Genomic DNA, 22,362 nt, shown 5'->3' with positions numbered 1-22,362 from the left:
AGTGTCAGACAAAGTGACCAGCTGTTTGTGTCCTGGGCTAAACCACATATGGGAAAGCCTGTGTCTAAACAGCGCCTCTCCCATTGGATAGTAGGAGCAATTGCCCTGGCCTATACTAGCAGGGGCCTTCAGCCTCCTGCTGGCTTGCGTGCGCATTCCACTAGATGTCTGGCAACCTCATGGTCTCTCTTTAGGGGAGTTTCTATTCAGGAGGTGTGTGCAGCTGCATGCTGGACCTCACCTCACACATTTGCTTGGCTTTACAGGTTAGATGTAACAGCACCTAACCTAGCACATTCAGTCCTCAGTGCAGGTTCTTCCCAGGTGGGAGCTTCTCCCCTATGAAGTGCTGTTGGGGACAGTTGTCTTCTTAACAGGCATGTCTGGCAATCCGGGAGTCAGTATTTCTCCCGTAGTGAGACACGAAGCGAATGCTATGAAAGAGAAATTAAGGTTATGTATATAACCCCGGTTCTCTGAGTAGCATGAGTGAGTGTCTCACCAGACCGCCCTCCTTGCTATGGAAGCGAGGAAGAGGTGGGCTTGTTTTAAATGACATCTGACGCTATGTCAGCCTATTATATAGGGAGGCACTAGCTCCTCCTGACATGGGCGTCACTTAGCCAGCCCGTAAGGGTGCTTCTGATGAGGTCATACAGGAGGCGTTCCCCATAGTGAGACACTCACGCTTCTCAGAGAACCGGAGTTATATACATAACCTTAAGCTTTCTCTAACGAGTCCAGACAGTGAACGTCAGGGTCTTTGAGCTTCCTGACAGAAATATGTGCCTCCTTTTGAAAAAAAAATTGCTTAACAGGACTGATGACCAATTCTGCTGATTTATTTTTGGGTTTGGCTAAATCCTGTGTAAGGCTGCCAAAAATGTGCCTTTGCAGGGGTAACAAAGGAAAAAAAGAAAAGTAAACCTGGAGGTACCAGGTACTTCTACTGGCTAAAGGTAACACAAGAAATGATTGCTCTGGCACTGATTATAACCTGGAAGTCGACGTTGCGGACAAGTATGAAATCCTGGATGTTAACATTAAACTCAACTGGTCAGATAACATGTGCATGAGGCACATGTGTATATGAAGGGTTAAAGTTGGCTCTATCTGCTGTGGGGGCTGAGATCTTTTGGGTTGTGCAGGACATCGCTGAGGGCCTTTTATGACACAGTGATACCTTCTGCAATCTTTTATGCAGTTGTCTGCATGGGAGGTGTAGACCCCATAGATTAGGTGGGTGAGAGGAAGATGTTAGTTCTCTTGGCTGCAGCAGCTCCTTCAGCACTAGACCGTTATAGCCACAGTGTAGGACGGAGCGCTATCGTCGGTCCTTCGTCCCGCCACACTGCACAACACCCATACAGGATGAATACTGTTACAAAGTAAATTTTTATTAGCATTACTTCCATTGTACTTTATGTATATATATTTTTTCAAAACATCCTTGTTTTGTTGTTTTTGTTTGTTTTACTGTATATATTATTTATGGTATATATAGTATTTATTTCTAGTTGTATTTTTCTAATATATTTTTCTAATATATCTAATTCTTTTTTTCTTCCTGTCCCTTGTGTTGCTGTAACAAATGACTTTCTCCAGCACTGGATTAAATCAAGTCTATGTCTAAAATGACTCACTAACCATCACCACATTTTTACTGTTACAGGAATTTGGAATCCCTTCATGTGAGACATTTGTGGTGGCAACGACTGACAGAATTTTTCTGAACTTTTACAGATTTAGTAAGTAAATCTATCAGATATTGATGAGTGTTTTGAGCTCAAGTGAAATATCAAGATGAACCTGCTTTTCATCTGATTGAATTTCACTGAATAATTTTTAATTATTCTAGAGGAGCTCCAGGATGGCACCACCCTTCACTTGTTGCAACACGAGCACCAGGTTCTGCCTACGGCAACGGTGGAAAAAATATCGTTTATGCCTCACTATAATATACTGATAAAGAGTGGCATTTATGAGTACTATGCTAGTGAGAACAAGGCGTCATTAGGTAAGTGCTAAATCATGGTTGTGTACTTGTTATCAGTTTGTTTCTTACTGCTTATATTGTATTTCCTTTTCCAGCCTATCCACTTGCCGAGCTCATCGACAACTCTCTTTCAGCCACAGCTAAAAACACAGGAACGAGGATAATAGAGATAAGGATGGTTGGTTCTGAAAGTCCAAATATACAGTGGGGTAAAAAAGTATTTAGTCACCAATTGTGCAAGTTCTCCCATTTAAAAAGATAAGAGAGGCCTGTAATTTCCATCATAGGTATACCTCAACTATGAGAGACAAAATGAGAAAAAAAGTCCAGAAAATAACCTTGTCTGATTTTTAAAGAATTTATTTGCAAATTATGGTAGAAAATAAGTATTTGGTCACCTACAAACAAGCAGGATTTCTGGCTCTCACAGACCTGGAACTTCTTCTGTAAGAAGCTCCTCTGTCCTCCACTCGTTACCTGTATTATTGGCACCTGTTTGAACTCGTTATCAGTATAAAAGACACCTGTCCACAACCTCAAACAGTCACACTCCAAACTCTACTATGGCCAAGACCAAAGAGCTGTCAAAGAACACCAGAAACAAAATTGTAGACCTGCACCAGGCTGGAAAGACTGAATCTGCAGTAGGTAAGCAGCTTGGTGTAAAGAAATCAACTGTGGGAGCAATTATTAGAAAGTGGAAGACGTACAAGACCACTGATAATCTCCCTTGATCTGGGGCTTCAAGCAAGATCTCACACAGTGGGGTCAAAATGATCACAAGAGTGATGAGGGAAAATCCCAGAACCACACGGTTCGTAAGAAGCATTTCAAGGCCCTGGAGTGGCCTGGCCAGTTTCCAGATCTCAACCCCAATTTGAAAGTCCGTGTTGCTCAGCGACAGCCCCAAAACATCACTGCTCTAGAGGAGATCTGCATGAAGGAATGGGCCAAAATACCAGCAACAGTGTATGAAAACCTTGTGAAGACTTACAGAAAACGTTTGACCTCTGTCATTGCAAACAAAGGATATACAGTGGCTTGCAAAAGTATTCGGCCCCCTTGAACTTTCCCACATTTTGTCACATTACAGCCACAAACATGAATCAATTTTATTAGAATTCCACGTGAAAGACCAATACAAAGTGGTGTACACGTGAGAAGTGGAACAAAAATCATACATGATTCCAAACATTTTTTACAAATAAATAACCGAAAAGTGGGGTGTGCGTAATTATTCAGCCCCCTGAGTCAATACTTTGTAGAACCACCTTTTGCTGCAATTACAGCTGCCAGTCTTTTAGGGTATGTCTCTACCAGCTTTGCACATCTACAGACTGAAATCCTTGCCCATTCTTCTTTGCAAAGCAGCTCCAGCTCAGTCAGATTAGATGGACAGCGTTCGTGAACAGCAGTTTTCAGATCTTGCCACCGTATTTTCCAACATAATTTTCAAATAAATTCTTGAAAATCAGACAATGTGATTGTCAGAGATGGGCAGTAATGTGTTACAAATAACACGTTACTGTGGCCCAATTACTTTTTTCAAGTAATGAGTAATGTAAGGGATTACTATTGCAAAAAAGTAATTAGATTACTGTTACTTTCCCATAAGCATGCTGTGTTTCTGTGTTACTAACCTGTCATGATTTTGTTTGTGAGAGTGTCTCATGACAATGACATACAAGCGTGTGACGTCCATTACAGGAACAGACATGCGTAGATCAACAATGGATAATATGGAGTGCGAGAGAGAGTACGGCCATGGAAGCGTGGAAGTACTGACATTACTTTGAGTTTGATTCTGTGAAAAGTAACAAAAACATCTGCTGTATACTCTGCGTGGTAAAACTTCTTTCTACAGCAAAAAATTAAACTTCAAATCAGAGCAAGCACCTAGCACGTTGCCACAGGAATGTGAAATATACAGAGAAAACCCCGGATCCCCCCCACTGACATGACCGCTGTGGCACCGGGCAAACCTCCACCCGCCCCACTCCTGCTAACTTACTTGCATCTATTTGAAAGAGTGAGTGTAAACACAAAACATTATTTTGTATTATATGCTGGAATATGCAGAAAGTAAGTTTAAATGTTAAACAATTTCTTCCAGTCAAAGACAGTTGCATATAATTTGGGACCTTGGAACTCTTACTTCAGTGTCTCGGTGAAGTTGAATCCTGGATGGCCTCTAACTTCCTTAGCTTCAATGAGAACAAAACCAAAGTGATAATTTTTGGACCAAGTGGCAATCGCAGCACCTCCCATTTTAACCTGCACAGTCTTGAGCCTTTTGTCAAATCGCATGCCAGAAATTTGGGGGTTATATTTGACAGCAATTTCCATCCATCCATCCATTTTCTTCCGCTTATCCAGGGCCGGGTCGCGGAGGCAGCTGCCCAAGCAGAGAAGTCCAGACCTCGTCTCCCCAGCCACCTCCTCCAGCTTGAACACCAAGGGGTTCCCAGGCTAGCCGAGAGATATAATCTCTTCAGTGTGTCCTGGGTCTGCCCCGGGGCCTCCTCCCGGTGGGACATGCCTGGAAAACCTCACACAGGAGGCGCCCAGGAAGTATTCTTGTCAGATGCCCGAACCACCTCAACTGGCTCCTTTTGATGTGGAGGAGCAGGAGCAGCGGCTCTACTCTGAGCCCCTCCCGAATGGCTGAACTTGTCACCCTATCTCTAAGGGAGAGGCCAGCCACCCTTTGGAGGAAGATCATTTCCGCCACTTGTATTCGCGATCTCGTTCTTTCGGTCACTACCCACAGCTCGTGACCATAGGTGAGGGTAGGGGCATAGATCGACTGGTAAATTGAGAGCTTTGCTTTTACACTCAGCTCTCTGTTCACCACAACAGACCGGTACAGCGTGCGCATCGCTGCGGCCCGTGCGCCAATCTGTCTGTCAATCTCCCACTCCCTTCTCCCATCACTCCCATCGCCTCTGTCAGTGCGCCCCAGGGTGGCTGTGGCTACAACGTAGCTTGCCATCACCAGTGTGTGAATGTGTGTGTGAATGGGTGGATGACTGGATGTGTAAAGCGCTTTGGGGTCCTTAGGGACTAGAAGGCGCTATATAAATACAGGCCATTTACCATTTATTTATCACTCGTGAACAAGACCCCGAGATACTTAAACTCCTCCACTTGGGGCAGGAACTCGTCCCTGACCTGGAGTGGGCACTGCAGCCTTTTCCGGCTTAGGACCGTAGCCTCAGATTTGGAGGAGCTGATTCTAATTCCCACCGCTTCAGACCCGGCTGCGAACCGTTCCAAGGCGAGCTGGAGGCCATCATCCGATGAAGCCAACAGAACCACATCATGTGCAAAAAGCAGAGATGAAATCCTGAGACCACCCAAGTGAAAGCCTTCCACCACTCCAAAAATTATGAACAGAATTGGTGACAAAGGGCAGCCCTGGCGGAGCTCACCACCCACCAGGAACAAGTCCGACTTATTGCCGGCTATGCGGACCAAGCTCTTGCAACGGTTGTATAAGGACTGAATGGCCCGTAGCAATGGGCTAGACACCCCATACTGCCGGAGCACCCCACACAGGACCCCCCGAGGGACACGGTCGAATGCCTTCTCCAAGTCCACAAAACACATGTAGACTGGTTGGGCAAACTCCCATGCACCCTCAAGTAACCTCGAGAGGATAAAGAGCTTGCCAGTCTTGGTAACCAGGGATCAGTCCGCCAGGACCTCTGCTCCTGGCTGCCGTCCGGCTCACATTGCACCCAACCCCAACGGTGCCTCCTGCGGGTGTTGGGCCTGCAGGAAGATGGGCCCATTTACCTTTTTCGGGCTGTGCCAGGCCGGGCCTCATGGACTAAGGCCCAGCTACCAGACGCTCACCCTTGGGTGCCCTCCCCGGGGCGGGGCCCCGGTAACCCTATCCCGGGCAGGGTGAACTGTTCCCTCGATGGTTTTTCCATAGGTGTCTTCTGAATCGCTCTTTGTCTGGTCCCTCACCCAGGACCAATTTGCCATGGGAGACCCTACCAGGGGGCAAAAAACCCCCAGACAACATAGCTCGTGGGATCCCTGGGACACACAAACCCCTCCACCATGATAAGGTAGCGATTCGCGGAGGGGGACAGCAATTTCACCTTTGAAAAACAGATTAGCTCTGTTGTACACCAGTCTTTCTTCAGACTGAGGCTTTCATCTAGGGTGAGATCATTTTTATCTTTTAAAAACTTTGAACGGGCGATTCATGCTTTTATTACATCTCAGCTGGACTATTGTAACTCCTTATATGCTGGAGTTAGCCAGACCTGCCTGGCAAGACTGCAGTTGGTCCAGAATGCTGCAGCTCGTCTTCTGACAAGTACTAAGAGATGTGAACATATTTCCCCGGTGCTTGCCTCTCTTTATTGGCTCCCTGTCCACTTCAGAATTAATTGTAAAAAATTTTTTATTAGAGGCTGTCCCACTCTAAACAACAGTGTTTCACAGGCATTCAGTAGTCACGTTGCACAGCGTACCCATACATTATTGTCTATTAGCTGCAACACATTTCTTCACAACTCCGGCGAGGCTGCGACCTTGCCCTACTCCCTTCTAGTAGATTTCCACTAGCAGATGGTTCCCTGTTATCAACAAGCGTGGGTGAGAGTCTCCTGCAAACTTAGTTCTAAGAGAGTGACACGCTATAAGAGCCTTTATTATTCAGGACCGTGTCGACTTAATACTATCTAGTATCTATATAACTTTATATAACACTTATTAATATAAAGCATAGCATTGAGGCACTTCAAATAATTTTCATCTCAACACTATGATGAAAATTACAGGCCTCTCTCATCTTTTTAAGTAGGAGAACTTGCACAATTGGTGGCTGACTAAATACTTTTTTCCCCCACTGTATGTTTATTGAATACTGGCTTAATCTCACGCATCCAGAAGACCGGTAACTCAGTATTAGTATCTGTTTAACAGCTGTTTGATGAAAGTCTCGGGAAGCCTGCAGTCATTGTCCTGGACAATGGGTGTGGCATGACTACAAAGCAGCTCAATAAATGGGCAGTTTACGGCACATTTGCAAGGTTGGTTTGCTTTATTTTTTAATTCCCAAATTACAGTACTGTGGTCCTTTCGATCCCTTTATTTAAAAGAGGGGACACTGTTTAAACAAAAACAAAAAACAAATACATAAAAGCAGAATTAAGTTTGCAAATCACATAAATCTTGTGTTTGATTGAAAACTGTTTAATAGCCTATCAAATTAAACCTTTAACTAAGTTTGGGAGCAACATGGGCAAAATCCAGCAGATTGCTTTCTCACAGAATTCTTGCTTAAAAACAAGCACAAACCACATTCTGCACATATTACATGAACATGCCTCTGGAGTAGAGTCTGGGTGCTTAAGTTGCCTCTGATTCAGACCTGTCACCCTTTAAAATCTTTGGCTCACCACAAACCAAAAATATCATGAAGCAGGCCAGTTGAAATCCTCTCTGAGGCAAAATATGAAAACATTTCACATGCTGCTAAAAGAAGAAGAAATGTGAAATGGTGGAGCTGCATTCGTCTATTTTGAATTAAACCTAGTATTTAAATCATTTTGCATTTTTTATTTTTTTTTACTCAGCATCCCAACTTCTTCTGAACATCTGTCTTAATTTAAAAAAGGCACAAATTAAGCTGTGCATTTATTTTTCTCTTTCCTACAGAAGACAAGAAGACTACGTCCGCCCTGATCCTGTACCTCGAAGTCTTAATAGTGATATGTCGTACTTTGGAGTTGGAGGAAAACAGGCTGTTTTCCACTTTGGAAATGTAGTCAGAGTAAGTCTGTGTGGAAACTCAGTGAAGCACTTCATAGAATATCTAAAGTAACTTTAGATTTTCTGTGTCATTGTAAACCCAAATTATAAAATGTAATAAATGTAACTTAACTTAGTCTCCTTTATTGCCAACTGAGTTCGAAAATGAGATAAGTGGTTTTTAAATGGGCATTTCTTGGTATTTGTCAATAAAGTACATATGTTTGTTTTGTTTCATAAATTACTAGATGATTAGCAAGCCAGTGGGGTTACCAGATGTTCATGAGTTGGTTCTATCAGAAGAAGAATTTGAAAGAAAGGAAAAGAACAAAGAGGATATTTATAGCACCACCATCCTAAACAGGAAGGTGAGTCTTCCTGTTTAGCAAAAAGTAAAATGATTTTGTGGTGCGCTCTCTCCCTGCATCAACACCATCTCTGAGTGATATTTAATTTTTCCACTACAGCCTGGCGACTCTTCACACGTGAGTGAAGATGAGCGCTTCCTTCGTACCATCATCGATGAGGAACGTGGGAAGGAAAGCTTCACGGCCGTAGTTATTACAGGACTCAAGGAAAAGCATATCTCCTTCCTGAAAGAGAATTTTGATGCATGGACCAGACATCTAGCGTGAGCTCACTCATCCACATCATTTCTTGTAGACGGTGCATCCGGAAAGTTTTCATAACACTTCACTTGTTCCACTTTTTGACAAAGTGAAAAAAATGTTAGAAATTCTTGCAAATGTACATAAGTATCCACAGCCTTTGCTCAATATTACGCTGAAGCACGTTTGGCAGCAATTACAGCCTCAAGTCTTTTTGAGTGTGATGCTACAACCATGGCACAGATATTTTTGGGCAGTCTGTCCTCTTCTTCTTTGCAGAACCTCTCAAGCTCCATCAGGTTGGATAGGGAACGTTGCTGCGCAGACATTTTCAGATCTTTTGCACTGACACAATAATTTCCAAACTGCTTTTGGATTAAACTCTGTTAACTGCATTTGTTCTAATTTCAGGCACATATATCACTATTACATTCATGGAATCAATGGAAATGACCTGAGACAAGGCTCTAAAAAGACAGCTCAACAACCTACGATTGACATTCAGGTGAGGCTTCAGATAAATATAGACTTTTACAAAATACTGTATGTTATTTAAAATTTTGTATGTTTTGGCTAACTTTACTATTTTACTTGTTTACAGATCACTTTACGCGAAAAACCAAACGAATGTCCCCGTGTGCTGAACCTGAGGGAAGTTGACGATGACTTGCAAACTTTGTACATTAACTCTGCTGCGGACACCTTTGAGTTCAAGGCATCCGCTGGACCGGGTGGTGGCACAGTGGAGGGAGTGCTGCGTTATCATCCATTCCTCTATGACAAGGAGACTTATCCTAAATATCCTGATGATCCTAAAGATCCCAAAGATACATGTAATGCAAACGGTATTCATACTCTTAACATATTTAATACATTCATGGATTTTATAGTTTGACATGTTTTGAAGTTGTGTTTTTTTGTTTGTTTGTTTTATGTTGTTTTTTTTGGGGGGGTGGGGGTAATTTTCTTTCGCAGCGTCTTCTGAAAATGACAATTTAGAAAATGAGCCTGGAGTCGTGACTCAGGAAGAAAGGAAGATCTTTGAGTGTTTCTGGAATGGACGGCTCATACCTGGCACCAAAGTGGCTGAGTAATTACCTTCATTTCATACTTTCAAAAAAATTAATGTCCCACTTTAGTCTAAAACAGGGGTCGGCAACCCTGGGCACACGTGCCACAGCTGCCACGCGAAGGATTAACTGATGGCTCGACACGCAGTGAATTAATCTGAGAAGGTGCATTTAAAAAAAATGGCTGGGGCAGCGGTGCACATCGCAAATTAGCTCGCATAGACACATTAGTTGTGCCGCTTCTTAATGATGGTATCTTAGCTAATCCCAACAACCACAGAGACCTGTGTCTCTGAGTAGAAGACCAGAGATCACATTAACATGTGTATCTCTGTATTAACAAACATGCCATATAGGCCTAGTTTCTTTTTCTTATCATTGTTGGTAGGAGACCATAAATAGCATTTGCATTTTCTGTTGTACAGTTCATTTGCTGTCATGGAGTTCTTGTTATGAATAAAAAGTGTCTGTTTTTGTTTCAAAGTAGCTGATAACTATTCGCTGATAGCTCCCAACATCTGCGAATAAATATAATTGTCTAAAGTTGTTCTATATAGTGTGTAAGTGTTCATATAGAGCGTTATTAAATTTGTTGGTAATGCAATCATATGGCACATTGACTTCTGAGGAAATTTTAGATGGCACTCATCATCAGAAACGTTGCTGACCCCTGGTCTAAAACATTAGGCTATACTACTTATCTTAAAAAAATGGGACAGAAGAGGGGAGTTATGATATTAATGTCACAAAAAGTAGCATTTAAATATATTTATGAGGAGGCCAATAAAAAAAGGGGCTGTATAGTAGTCTCAGGGAAGGTCAACAATGCAGTAATAAAGATTTGTAATGTTTACATGTTCACAGTGTGTTTAATAGGGATCGCCATAGATTTACCAGCCGTGACATTGGCTTTATCTGACCATGCTCCTGTCTTTTGTACAATACATATTGGAAACAATCCACGAAATACACTCTGGAGACTTAATACAGGTGCCTTACAAAAAACCCTCAGTTTGTAGCTCCGATGAGAGAGAAAATAAAACAATTTTTTTAGATTAATTATATGGGAGAGGCTGACCCATCGATTGTATGCGACACTTTAAAAGCAGTAATTCAAGGAAAAATCATATCATAATGCGCAGATAACAAGAAAGAAAAACAAGTAAGAAGAATGCATCTTGACAAAAGGGTTAAAATACAACATAGAAGGAAATGATGCACTAATCTCTTGAATGAGATTAACACAAAATGAAATAAATTTGTTGTATACAGAGGAAATCAAAGAGAAGTCTGTCTTTGCAAAACAAAAATGTGATGAAGCCGGCCCTAAAGCATTGAAAATTCTCACTGCAAAAAGAAAGAGCAGATAATACAATATACAAAATGAAGGACACAGATTCTGGAACTGTATTGTTTAATCCAAAATATTACAAAATTCATTTGAAGTATTATAAAAAAAACTTGTACAAACAGCCACCTGTAGAGACTGAATTGCAAACGGGAGACTTCACTTGCTTACTCTAGCTGAAGAACATAACATTTTGACAACTGAAATCACAGAGAGGGAACTAAACAATATTCAGCTAAACAAATTAGAGGCTTTACTGGTGAGTCTTGATGCCAAAGATGACCTTTGATCACTAAGCTTGGCTTTCTTATGTAAAGTTCTGGAACAAATGGGAATATATCGTAATTTTATTCAGGTTATTCATACTCTAAATAATAAGCTGTCTTCCAGACTTAAAATTAATGGACATCTGTCAGAGTCTATTACAATGCAGCTCAGTTCGAGGCAGGGCCCACTTTCGCCACTTCCCTTCTCTTTATATATAGAGCAACTTGCACAATGGCTGAGACAGACACAAAGTATTAATGGTATTTATTTAAATGGAGAAGACCACAACGTGGAGCTATTTGCGGATGATGTCAATTCCAATGTTAGTATATATATGTGAGCCTAACAAAACATTTTCTGAACTGATGAATATCTTACAGGAATTTGGGGAATACTCAAGTTACCAAAATGTTCATAAGATCCAACTTTTAACATTCAACTACAAACATCTGAAACAACTTTCCTGATCCCATGTAAGGGGGAATTTTTCACAATCAGTGAAACATCTGGGCGTTTATTTGCCAAACGACATGTCTCAATTGGCAGAAGTTAACTATACCTCCTTATTCAATAAAATTAAAGAAGCTATAAAAAGATGGAATTCAATTTCTTTTTTCAGTTTGGCCCAAAAACTTAATTGTATGAAAATGAACCCTCTGTGATATCTGTATTTGTTCCAGGCACTCCCAGTGGAAATTGACGAGAAAGAAATTTCAGTAATTGATAAGATCATTTCCAGATTTATTTGGCAAGCAGAAGACCTAAGTTTAAATATAAAACATTACAACTTTCTAAAGAGTAAGGCACGACTCTACCAAACCTTGAAGCTTATTTTTATGCAGTTCAAATCTAGCCTCTTGTTAATGTGTTGTTCAAAGTTTCATGCTAGATGGAAAGACATCAAACTCTTAACAATGACAGACCCACCAACCCAAGCAATTTTGGCTCATATGAATTTGGATTGCATTAAAGAGGTGCAACAGCTCGAAAAAATGAGACTTTCATAAGAAAACTTTTTTTTAAAAAAACAGGAAAAATAGGGGGGTTTTTTGCTTCTAATTTTGTCTTTTTCTGCGTGTGCATCAGCGCTGATATGGGATTTTCTCTGAGTGGCAGTATCTGTATTGAAAGATGCATTGCTAATAGATCAGCTGCTACACCTTCCATGCCTTTTGACACTCTTTTGCAATTGTGACCTCTCACTAAGTTGACCTGCTTAATAAATTAATTCATTTATGAAAAGAGATGTGTAACAGGTCAGAAAATTGTATTTAAAACTGACTTTCAACTAACAGAGAATATTTTGCTAGCGGCGAGCTTCATGTTATTAACCTGGTATTACTAAATGGAGCTGAATCTTTGAACAAACAGAATAACCCTAGACTTTTCTGAGAGTTCAGACTGACAGCGCTGTCAGCATGGCTTTAAACTATGCTTCCAAAAAATGATGAGAGCTAGGTTAACCTTTTCCCCTTGCCACTCACATTGTGTTTGTCATATTCTATAGCGGTAAAAATTACTTTAACCTCCTTTCTCTCTTCTTGTGTCTTGCTACATTTGTTACAGGTTTGACTGGTGTTCTCGTAAACATAACAGCAGAACAGCATTAGATATACCCCCGGAGTGTTACCGTCGGCTTTCAGGGGTGCTTTTCACTGATGACAATTTCCAGGTCACCATAAACAAGATGACCTTCATGGACCTTGAGCTGAAACTGAAGAACAATCAAACTGTCTTCTCACTGGTTCAGAACGGACAGGTGACCACCTTCATTTCTCACTGGCTCTTTCACAATCAGAACTCCAGCACCACATTCAGTCCCTTGAGCAGATATATATAAGGACTGAAATGTATCTGATTTATTATCAGAATTGCCAACAGGAAGAGAAGAGTTCTACGGTTACTTTATCAGTCAGCCTCGACATTAAAACCACCTTGCTCATTTTGACTGACCCATGAGGGCATGGACACAGCATGTCTGAAGGAGACTAGTGTCATCTGAACACAAGATACCTCAAGAGTATTTTTATTGTGGACAGGAATACCTGGTTTCTCTGTCACATCCTGTGTAACGCTGTACCTGAGTTTGACCGGTTTGCAGCAGTTCTTCTGTTGGTGACATCCCAGGACACCATTACATCATGAGGAGATAATTAGTCTTATTTACTTCACTTGTCAGTGGTTTTAAGGTTGTGGCTGATCTTTATAACTACAAATCTGAGAATTTAGTACATAGTTTAGAGTAGAGATGGACCGATCCGATATTATGTATCGGTATCGGTCCGATACTGACCTGAATTAGTGGATCGGATATCGGCGAGAAATAAAAAATGTAATCCGATCCATTAAATATCAAAAAAAGCACCTCACAAAACTTGCGACATGGCGTAACTCGGCTCATAACCTTAGCATGTCGGAGCAGTGTGCGTCACGTGATAGAGCGGCTGTGTGTATTAGTAGCCTCGCTACCAAACCAGCATTTCATCTCCGAGGAAGTTATCCCAGAGAGAAGTAAAGCAAGTGTGTAAGTTCATCTCTGAATGTTTGTAAAGCGTTCCCGCGTTAAGCTTAACAACCGATGTATGGAGCGACTGCCTCTCTCTCTCCCTCTGCTGCTGCTACTTCAATCGTGAAACTGATCAATGATCAGCTGATTGGCTTTTCTGTCGCGAGTCCGTCTCTCTTCTTTGTTTTTGGCCCACTTTGCACCAGAAAGAGGAAACCAGCGGCTGAACAACAGCAGCACGTTTAAGCTTGATAAGCTGTTGTTAGAATTTATTTAATATTACTTTCTACAACAGGATCCTTTTCTACGTAGCTGACGGCTCGTAACTGTGCAGGGGCGGATCTAGCAAAGTTTAGCCAGGGGGGCCGATAGGGCATTAACAGGGAAAAGGGGGCAGAAAGACATACTTTTCTTTCTTATTCTCATTTAAAATGTCTAGTTTTTAATAAATAATTATCTGAATCTTACACCCAAAGTTTTAATCTGAAGTAAAATGTATAGAAGTCCATTACTGTATATAGTAACTGTTAAGTCTAATATACCCTAGTAAGCTATAGTACTTTTTCCTTTGGGAAGGTACCATCTGTGCAGTCTGCAATTCTGTTGAAGAAAGATCTTGAATCTATTTAATTATTCTTGAAAAATAATTTATTTCTGTGCATTTTTTTCACCCTACATCAAATTAAAGTTGATTACATCGATTAAGCATCATGAGGTGGAGGGTGGGGGGTGGTCCCCTATTTTTTTTTTTGCTGGGAATTTGCAACCCTATTAGTAAGATTGCTTAATATTTGATTGATTGATTGATTGATCATACTTTATTCATCCCGAGGGATAGGGTTAGGTTACTTCTGCTAAGTACTCTTTAAAATACCAGAATAGGGAGGATGGAGTAGGTTTAAGTTTAATAGATTGATCAGTGTTGCTGAACTATGAAATATTTTGGGCGCAGTGTATTTTTTACATACAGGTATAACAGAATAGCTTTAGTGTTGTTGTTTATTTAAACTTGAGTATGAACTTATACAAAATGCAGCAAGATATTAAAAAAACAGTTTTATTGATTAAAAAACACACTATATCGGATTCATATCGGTATCGGCAGATATCCAAATTTATGATATCGGTATCGGTATCGGACATAAAAAAAGTGGTATCGTGCCATCTCTAGTTTAGAGTTCACAAGCATTTCTATCATTGATGTCTTTTAGAAGTACTTTTATCAAAACACTTAAGCAATGACCACAGAGTCTCAGAATCATGTTTTCAGCACGTTTTACTTGCAGCAAAGAGTCATACAGAGTACAGAGCAGTGTACAAAGTAGGACTGTAGCATACACATCTCGCCTTCATTTATAGCAAGTCACATCAGAGCTACAGAATGATTACTTCCAATTTATGGAATTGCCTAGGGCACATGCAGTCAGACTGAGACCACATGGTCTTATTTTTATTACTCTGACCCAGCTGTGACCTGCTTTGAATTAGTTCCAGGGTCAGTTTCCTTTCAACAGCACAAATCTTTTTCCAAGTGCATTACAATTAACTACTCACATAAGTTGAGCAGTGGTTTAACAGCATTTCCCATCAATGTTCTTCATTGTGGTGGTTGTTCATAAAATCCTATATTTTCATCAGTGTTTACCATCTTCAGAAGGTCACTCTGACCTGAAGACTCCAATTAGTTATTCTTTGATTATGGATCAGGTTTGCATCAGCTTTCCAGCTCAACCAAGAGCTGTCTACCACTTGTGCTTAGATACCCCCCAACTATCCGTCCTTCATGCATCAGGCCGAGGTGCGATACGGAATCCATATGTGTAAAGAAAAAATAGGACTGTGTGTAGGTTTTCAGTTATCCAGGGTCCTGGTAGGGCTTAAAATGAAGACAGAAGGACTTTTTATGGATTTTTTTTTTTTAATGGCTTTTCGCCTCTTATCCAAATGGCTTCTCTGGACATAGAAGAACTGGTGGAGAATGTCCGGTAGTAAACCAAGGGAGCTGCTACTTTGATGGTCTATTACCCTATATAAAATATATAAAATCCAGCTGACAACCTCTCCAGTTCAAAGGTGGACTAGAATAAAAGATCCTTTAGTGCTAATACATGTAATATTCCTGTGTTTCAAAAAGTGTGTTGTGAACTTAAGATATTAAAGTAGCTCAGAGGTCAGAGCTGTTGTATTCATAAAATACTCAATATTAGATCTTCTCTCACCTAAAGAACTGAAGTTAAATTGCTCTGAATAATAAAATGAACTGCTTTACACGCACCTTTCCAACATACTGTATGGCAGCCTAACCAATTTGTGTGTTGCTAAAATTAGCATTAATGATGAGTGAATGTTGGATACATTCTGTTTACCTGTTAGTAACGGAACACCGCAAGGTAACATATTTAATATGTCCTGTTTTGAGGTCATTGTTCCTCCTGGTTGTCAAAAATATTTAAATAAAGGCCTGCTCTTTTTAATTCTGTTTCAACAGAAATCATTTAGAGGTAACATCCAGAAGGAGTTCACACAATGGCTTCGAACCTGTAATGAAAACTTTGACAAGCAAATCAAGTTTGTGGGCTTCAAGGAGATTAAAACACGGACAGATGTGCCTACTAAGAAAATGCAGCATCCGTGGGCAGTCTTCTCCGCCATCGAGTGGGGAGGCAAGACATACAAAACAGGCCAACTTGTGAGCATTTATTGGTTTTTGTCTACTTGAATGTATGTTCTTATTGTCCTGTCTTCTACATTCATTCTGATCTCTTTATGCTTCCTCATACAGGTGAAGACGCACAATACAAATCCCATTCTGTACGGTAAAGTGGTTCAGTTTTTGCTGTATGGAAATTTCGATGGAGACGTCTATGCCACGGGAGGACAGGTGGAAGTGTCTCGAGTAAGAAGGCAGTTATGAAACTTTGATTTGAGAAACTGATTGAACATCAATTCCAAAACTGGAATGCGAAAATGTCGCAGTAAATGGTTTTTAAAAAAATATCAGTGATAAAAAATTGTGTGATCAAATTTCTTTGTTTCTATGTTATAAAGGGTGAAAAAACAACAGCGAAAAGTAAATAAAATCTATTGACAGTCATCTAAATCACTATTAAAACATCTGTGTTGGTCCAGAATTGTACAGTTGACAACTGACTGCACCTAACCAACCGCATGTTTCAATAGTTCACAAGTAATATTTCACTGTATGTCATAAAAAAATATCTATATCTATAAACAGAAGAAATGTCTAAGTGACAAACCAGTTTTTATTTTATTAAGTAGTAGTTGCTTTTTTATCAAGGTGTGAGTATTTCATGAGTATAACCACATTTGAGATTGAAATCATGTATGTAGTATAATGATATTTTACTAAATAATCAATAATCACTCACTCGGTTTGCATATTAAAGGAAACGTCTGAAGTTGAACTCGGAGCAAACATTATCAAACACTAGGGCGTGCTGCCTTCCTGATTTGCTATTTTTTGTATGTTTGTTAGACTTAAATGTTTCAGATCATCAAACAAATTTAAATATTAGACAAAGATAACAAAGATTAGACAAAGATTGCCCCCTAAACATGACTCTTGAGAATTTAGCTTACTGAGTGCATTTGGACTTCAACATCAGTTTTTTGTTGGGGGGGGGCATTTTCCATATTATTTCAGTAAATTCACGTATAAATCCCTTTTTTTTTCTTTGTTCTTTTATTGAGTTTACTGATTTAAGAAAAATCTCTTCCCAGGAGCCCAAAGCACTTTGGGACATGAACAAGATCGTTCCCATTTCCAAGATCGACAAGACAGCCACTGATGAAGCCATCAAGAAAAATATTGATAGTGACTCTGAGAAGTGAGTGAGCAGTTAGGGAGACATTTTTCCTGCACAACCTACTCCTCTCTAATATTCACGTTTTATTTGTAATGTATATGCTCTGTCACCTGGGTTGCTTTATTTTTTTATCTTTCTCCTCATTCTGACTCAAAAATGAGACTTTCAGTTCAGGTAAATGACATTTGTTTGTTTCAGGCTTCCAGATAAGCTGAATGTGGAATGGCCCAATGGTAACCCCTTGCAAAATAATGCCATCCTTTCTGCCGGGACTACTTTAGGTAAGATCTTGCAATGTTTGCATACCACAGCACTTCGTATGTTATGAAAAAAACAAACAGATAATTTGTTTGCATCAAAAAGTGGTGTTAAAAGTCCTCCCCCATTCCCTTCTCATTAGCCTCAAAGCTCATTCCTCACATTTTGTCTGATGTATCGTTTCAGGGCCTCTTAAAATTGAGATCCTGAACAAGAGGGGAGAGAAATTATCTCGGATGTCCTCGGTGGGCCAGGGAAAAGGGACAAAACTGTGTGTTAAGCTCACGTTACTCCATCATGGTAAGTGTTTGATTACAGATTTGATATCCTATTGATATGAGGTTTTTCTTTTCATGATGACTTCATTAATAAGTTGGTCTTAAAAATTGTAGAAAAAGTCTTTCTGCTGTTTATAACAAAGTTTCCCAGACTACAGTTTACTGACATAACCTTGGGAAGTTTGTTTTTAAAAGCCTTAACCTGAGCTATATGGTGATTGCAATTTATCAGCTATTTTATTTATCAGCTAATGCTAGCAAATTCAGTTATAAAAGTGCTGTATGTGTGCAGGTAGAAGCTAATTAGTGATAACAAAGATGCAGATTTTTCAGACTATAAGGCGCACTTCAAATCCTTTAATTTTCTCAAAAATCGACAGTGCGCCTTATGTATGAATTCTGGTTGTGTTTACTGACCTCAAACCGATTTTATGTGGTACACGGCGTGCAGAAATCTGTCAAAACATGTTTTACTACAACTTTGATAAGCTACGAAGCCGCACTGCTTGATGGATTGTCGGAGCATTATGGCTACCGTAGTCAGGAGCCTCGTGGAGTAATCTGGGTCCAAAACTCCGTCCACTTCAGGTCCCAAAGTCAAACAAACGCTGCAGCATCACTGAGATTTAAAAACGGTCTAAATTCTTTCATCTTTAATAAAATGATCAGCGTTGCTGCTTTACCAGGTGTAACAATTAAGTTTAACATCCAGGCATCCATGAAAACAGAATTTATTAAATTTACCGGAGTCAGAAGTTAACTGGCGAGCTAACTTCCTGCTTCCACCTAAGCATGATATACCATGTTCTGACTGAGAGACTTATAAATGGTACAGAAGTGGAGGAAGCAAGAAGAATGAACTGAGTAAAGTTTGACTTATCTGACTGTTTTGTTTTGCTCAGTGCGCCTTATAATCCGGTGCGCCTTATGGTCCGAAAAATACGGTACTAGTTGCCTCAACAAAGTTCATGTTTTTGGTAGCGTTTGCATGTGTGTCATTTTGTCTGTAAACGAGATAGTCCAAAAAGTTTTGAATGAATTCTGATTCAACTTTGTAGGGATGTAGAGAGTGGTCATGTTAACAATTTATTTACATTAGGTCTTAGTGATTTATTTGTCAAAAATTGGCCCAAAAAAGCCTCCTAACTTAGAAACTATGATTCTAACAAGTGTGGTGTGTATTGTCAAAATACTAAAGATTTTAAAGATGTGTCAGAGGTCAAATGCATGTCACATCTGACTTCTAAAAGTCAAAGTGGTAATAAAACTATATAGAGCTATTTAAAACTATGTTTCTTACTGGTACAAAGTTGACTCTGTTAATCTGGGCGTATTTTCAGTGGAAGAAATATTTCCTCACACGTTCAAGTGACTTCTCCAACCTTATCAATAATACATTTGCAGTTACAGATTTAGATCTCACCATCTTACAATACTGTACAATTTATTGTACAATAAACTAAATAATGACAGTAAAGTGTCTTCAATCTTTAATTTTCAGCCCCACATGTTGCCAAAACAACCAACAAATTCTCAAATTTAAAAAAAACCTCTAATGATAAACGTGTCATAAAGTGTAAAAAGTCATAATTCTAACTTTTTGGGTTCTCACCCTTGTTTAGCAGTTGTTCTTTTTTCAGCCTCATTTCTCTCTGTGTTTGCTCCACCTGCTATAGAATTAAATTATTATTTTATCTTTTTCATTTGTAGGTCTAAAATCAGACAAAGAGCTTGCTGCTTATGTTGCCCCACATTTAGCAAATACTGGTTTCTGGTTCAAAAAAATGGGTGAGTTTCTTTTAATTTTCTTATCCTTCTTCTTGGTTACCCTGACGTTTGTCTGCTGAAAGATCATATTTGAGCCATCGTTTACAGATCATCTGACTGAGCTGGGAAAGTACACGCTGAATTTGAACACAGTGGTCCATGAAACAAACGATGTCAGCTTTGGCGGTAGAGCGCTTCCAAGATTCACACTGAAGTTTACCATTAAAGGTGAGGAAAAATAATGCTGTGTGTTTAGCTACTAATCATTATTCCCATAGTTCTGACCAAAGAGACACACTCCTTTGTTCTATTGTCAGAGGGCGAAGCAGCAAGCTTCGATATCAGTGCAGTGAGCCCCACACTGCGAGTGGGCGTGCCGTTTGACATTCCTCTGCAGATAAAAGATGGCTATGGCCACTCAACGACCCTCACTTCTAAACTCAGACCTGAGCTCAAATGCTGGTGAGTCTCATTAATGCTACCGAATTTTAAAGTGTGTGGAAAAAAAATGTATGAAAGCCTTTGTGTCTTTATTATGTCATATTTAACAGTGTTGTAACACGGCCATTGTTATTTTTTTCTTTTAGTGGTCTGGATCTGAGTTATGAGACATTCTCCAGCAGTGGAACCACATTCACCATCAAAAGTATCAAAGCGAGAGGAAAAGTCCTGAATTACCAGCAATCCAAGGTTAGAACTAATGATCTCTACACTACAAACACATAAATTTGCCCCTCACATGAAAGGCTGTTTAAAATAATAAATTAATTACTAATAGTAGAGTCATGGTTTTATCAAGAGGTTTAACAACTACTTGAAAGTCAATAGTCAAAACATTATTAGCTGATTTGGTGATTTATTTTTACGTGCTTTGTTTTCATTTTCAGAGCTATGACCTGGAAGTGACCCTGCCTGGCCTGAAACAACACACCAAGTCCATCAAGATCAGTCTTCTTCCTGGTAATCCCTCATTTATTTATGATTTTAGAACAGTTTGTGTACTGGTTTCTCATGTGCATTATGTCCTTTCAGAAATCTTGATTGTTAAATGCTTAAATCATACTATAATAACCGTAGCATATAGAAGATTTATGTTTCCTATCTCTTCCTGGACGAGTGGACCAGTCTTGATGAAACTTTGCATAAACATTGCTCAGGGCACTGGAAGCGCCAACATCTATATGGCATATATAAATAGTTCATACAAATCTCACAATTGTACATATATATATATATATATTTGTACATTTGACAGACTGATTATTGATCAAGTTCTCAAAATAAGCCAATTTGAAAACACTTAAAGTAAAGAAAATGGTGCAGCAGAGCAACCAACAATGTGGGTATCAGAAGATCAAGTTTGGTTGAGCATCATCATGTTATGAGACACTTTATGAAGCAACTGGATTCATCCTCAGCGTGGATTATTATTTTTCAATAATTTATTTTTATGGCTGGTTTACTTATCTATTGGCAAGGTTTTGCTTTACAATGCTCTACATTCACATCATTTGAAGTATGCTTCAAATGTATAATCTATAGATCAGAAATTATTGCTTGGATGAGAAAAAAATATATATAAAACTTTAAATATAAATTAAATTTAAAATTGTAAGTAACGCATTTAACTGAAAGCCAAGCATCTGATGCTTCCAACAGTCTTATTCATACCTTCCGCCAATTTAGAATAACCACTGAAAGCATGCACGAAGCCTGGTGTACATGGAGGTGGATTGATTTAAACTCAGGAACTGATTGCTCTGAGGCAGTTGTGCTAACCACCACATCACAATGCAGCCCTAGATACACTGACTGAGTTTTAAACCTCTGATCAGACGTCTGGCATCAAATCCATTTACTCTTTTTCAAAGTTTTTCACATTGATCAAAACAAACAAAGCTCATTACCCCTGATTGGTTATGTGAAAAGTTGGTATTAAAAACTAAAGTCTTTGGGGGCGATAGTGAGGGATGTGCGAGTGAAGATGTCCCTCGGGATAGCTCATCAAATTTACTTAAAAAAAAATCTTTTAATACGCTCAAAAGCACGTCAAACGCATTTTTTCGTCAAATTCATAACCTGCTGATTACTCTGGATATATTTCTTGGAGCCTCTCGACAATGGTGAAGCCCAAACTTAAGAAGAACGATGTGAGTGATGTAGGCCTGGAAGCCTCTTCCGACTCACCTGGTGGGGACGCCCAGCCTGCACTGGAAAAGGATGAATGCGAGCCGTCGAATAAAGCGCTACTAACCGCTATAACTAGCTTGCGTTCAGAGATAAATTCCATCAAGTCTGAATTGTGCGCGACATTGGACACCCGCATATTAGAGATTTCTACCACCATAAGAGGCGAGATATCATCCTTGAACCAGAGCATCCAGGCCTCAATTTCGGACATAAAAAGCGACGTGGCCGGGCATGATAACACTCTGACTGAACTGCAGGCCTGTGCCTCAAACCACTCAGACACCATCGCCACTCTCAAGGCCACTGTGGAGCGTTCATCTACGGAGTTAAAGAAGTTAGATGAGAAATGTGAAGACCTCGAGGCATGCTCCAGGAGGAATAATGTAAGAATCGTGGGAATACCAGAAGGCACAGAGGGACCCAAGATGACTGAGTTTGTTTCACAACTTTTGGCGGAGGCGTTATCTCTCGAGGA

At 39.9% G+C, this 22,362-nt stretch overlaps 1 protein-coding gene across 5 annotated transcripts in view; it reads left to right on the top strand.

Moving 5' to 3' along the window:
• LOC102077272 (structural maintenance of chromosomes flexible hinge domain-containing protein 1) overlaps positions 1 to 22,362 on the top strand; it is a 52,651-nt gene that overhangs the window by 5,911 nt on the left and 24,378 nt on the right. For 3 of the 5 annotated variants that reach the window (XM_019363072.2, XM_019363074.2, XM_025910379.1), the window contains exons 2-22: positions 1,673 to 1,748; positions 1,859 to 2,017; positions 2,092 to 2,174; positions 6,941 to 7,047; positions 7,676 to 7,790; positions 8,017 to 8,136; positions 8,236 to 8,399; positions 8,788 to 8,881; positions 8,978 to 9,221; positions 9,352 to 9,466; positions 12,628 to 12,820; positions 16,056 to 16,256; positions 16,350 to 16,463; positions 17,309 to 17,415; positions 17,593 to 17,675; positions 17,839 to 17,952; positions 19,641 to 19,718; positions 19,806 to 19,925; positions 20,015 to 20,159; positions 20,285 to 20,387; positions 20,585 to 20,657. In XM_019363072.2, the coding sequence (XP_019218617.1) occupies positions 1,673 to 1,748; positions 1,859 to 2,017; positions 2,092 to 2,174; positions 6,941 to 7,047; positions 7,676 to 7,790; positions 8,017 to 8,136; positions 8,236 to 8,399; positions 8,788 to 8,881; positions 8,978 to 9,221; positions 9,352 to 9,466; positions 12,628 to 12,820; positions 16,056 to 16,256; positions 16,350 to 16,463; positions 17,309 to 17,415; positions 17,593 to 17,675; positions 17,839 to 17,952; positions 19,641 to 19,718; positions 19,806 to 19,925; positions 20,015 to 20,159; positions 20,285 to 20,387; positions 20,585 to 20,657 (2,608 nt within the window). Of the gene's footprint in view, positions 1 to 1,672; positions 1,749 to 1,858; positions 2,018 to 2,091; positions 2,175 to 3,740; positions 4,026 to 6,940; positions 7,048 to 7,675; positions 7,791 to 8,016; positions 8,137 to 8,235; positions 8,400 to 8,787; positions 8,882 to 8,977; positions 9,222 to 9,351; positions 9,467 to 12,627; positions 12,821 to 16,055; positions 16,257 to 16,349; positions 16,464 to 17,308; positions 17,416 to 17,592; positions 17,676 to 17,838; positions 17,953 to 19,640; positions 19,719 to 19,805; positions 19,926 to 20,014; positions 20,160 to 20,284; positions 20,388 to 20,584; positions 20,658 to 22,362 lie in introns of those variants that run through there. The other 2 variants (XM_019363073.2, XM_019363075.2) reach the window with 2 other exon arrangements.

The sequence above is a fragment of the Oreochromis niloticus genome, linkage group LG9 (genome assembly GCF_001858045.2).
Source record: "Oreochromis niloticus isolate F11D_XX linkage group LG9, O_niloticus_UMD_NMBU, whole genome shotgun sequence".
Lineage (NCBI taxonomy): Eukaryota > Metazoa > Chordata > Actinopteri > Cichliformes > Cichlidae > Oreochromis > Oreochromis niloticus.
This window is presented reverse-complemented; position numbering and strand designations above follow the sequence as displayed.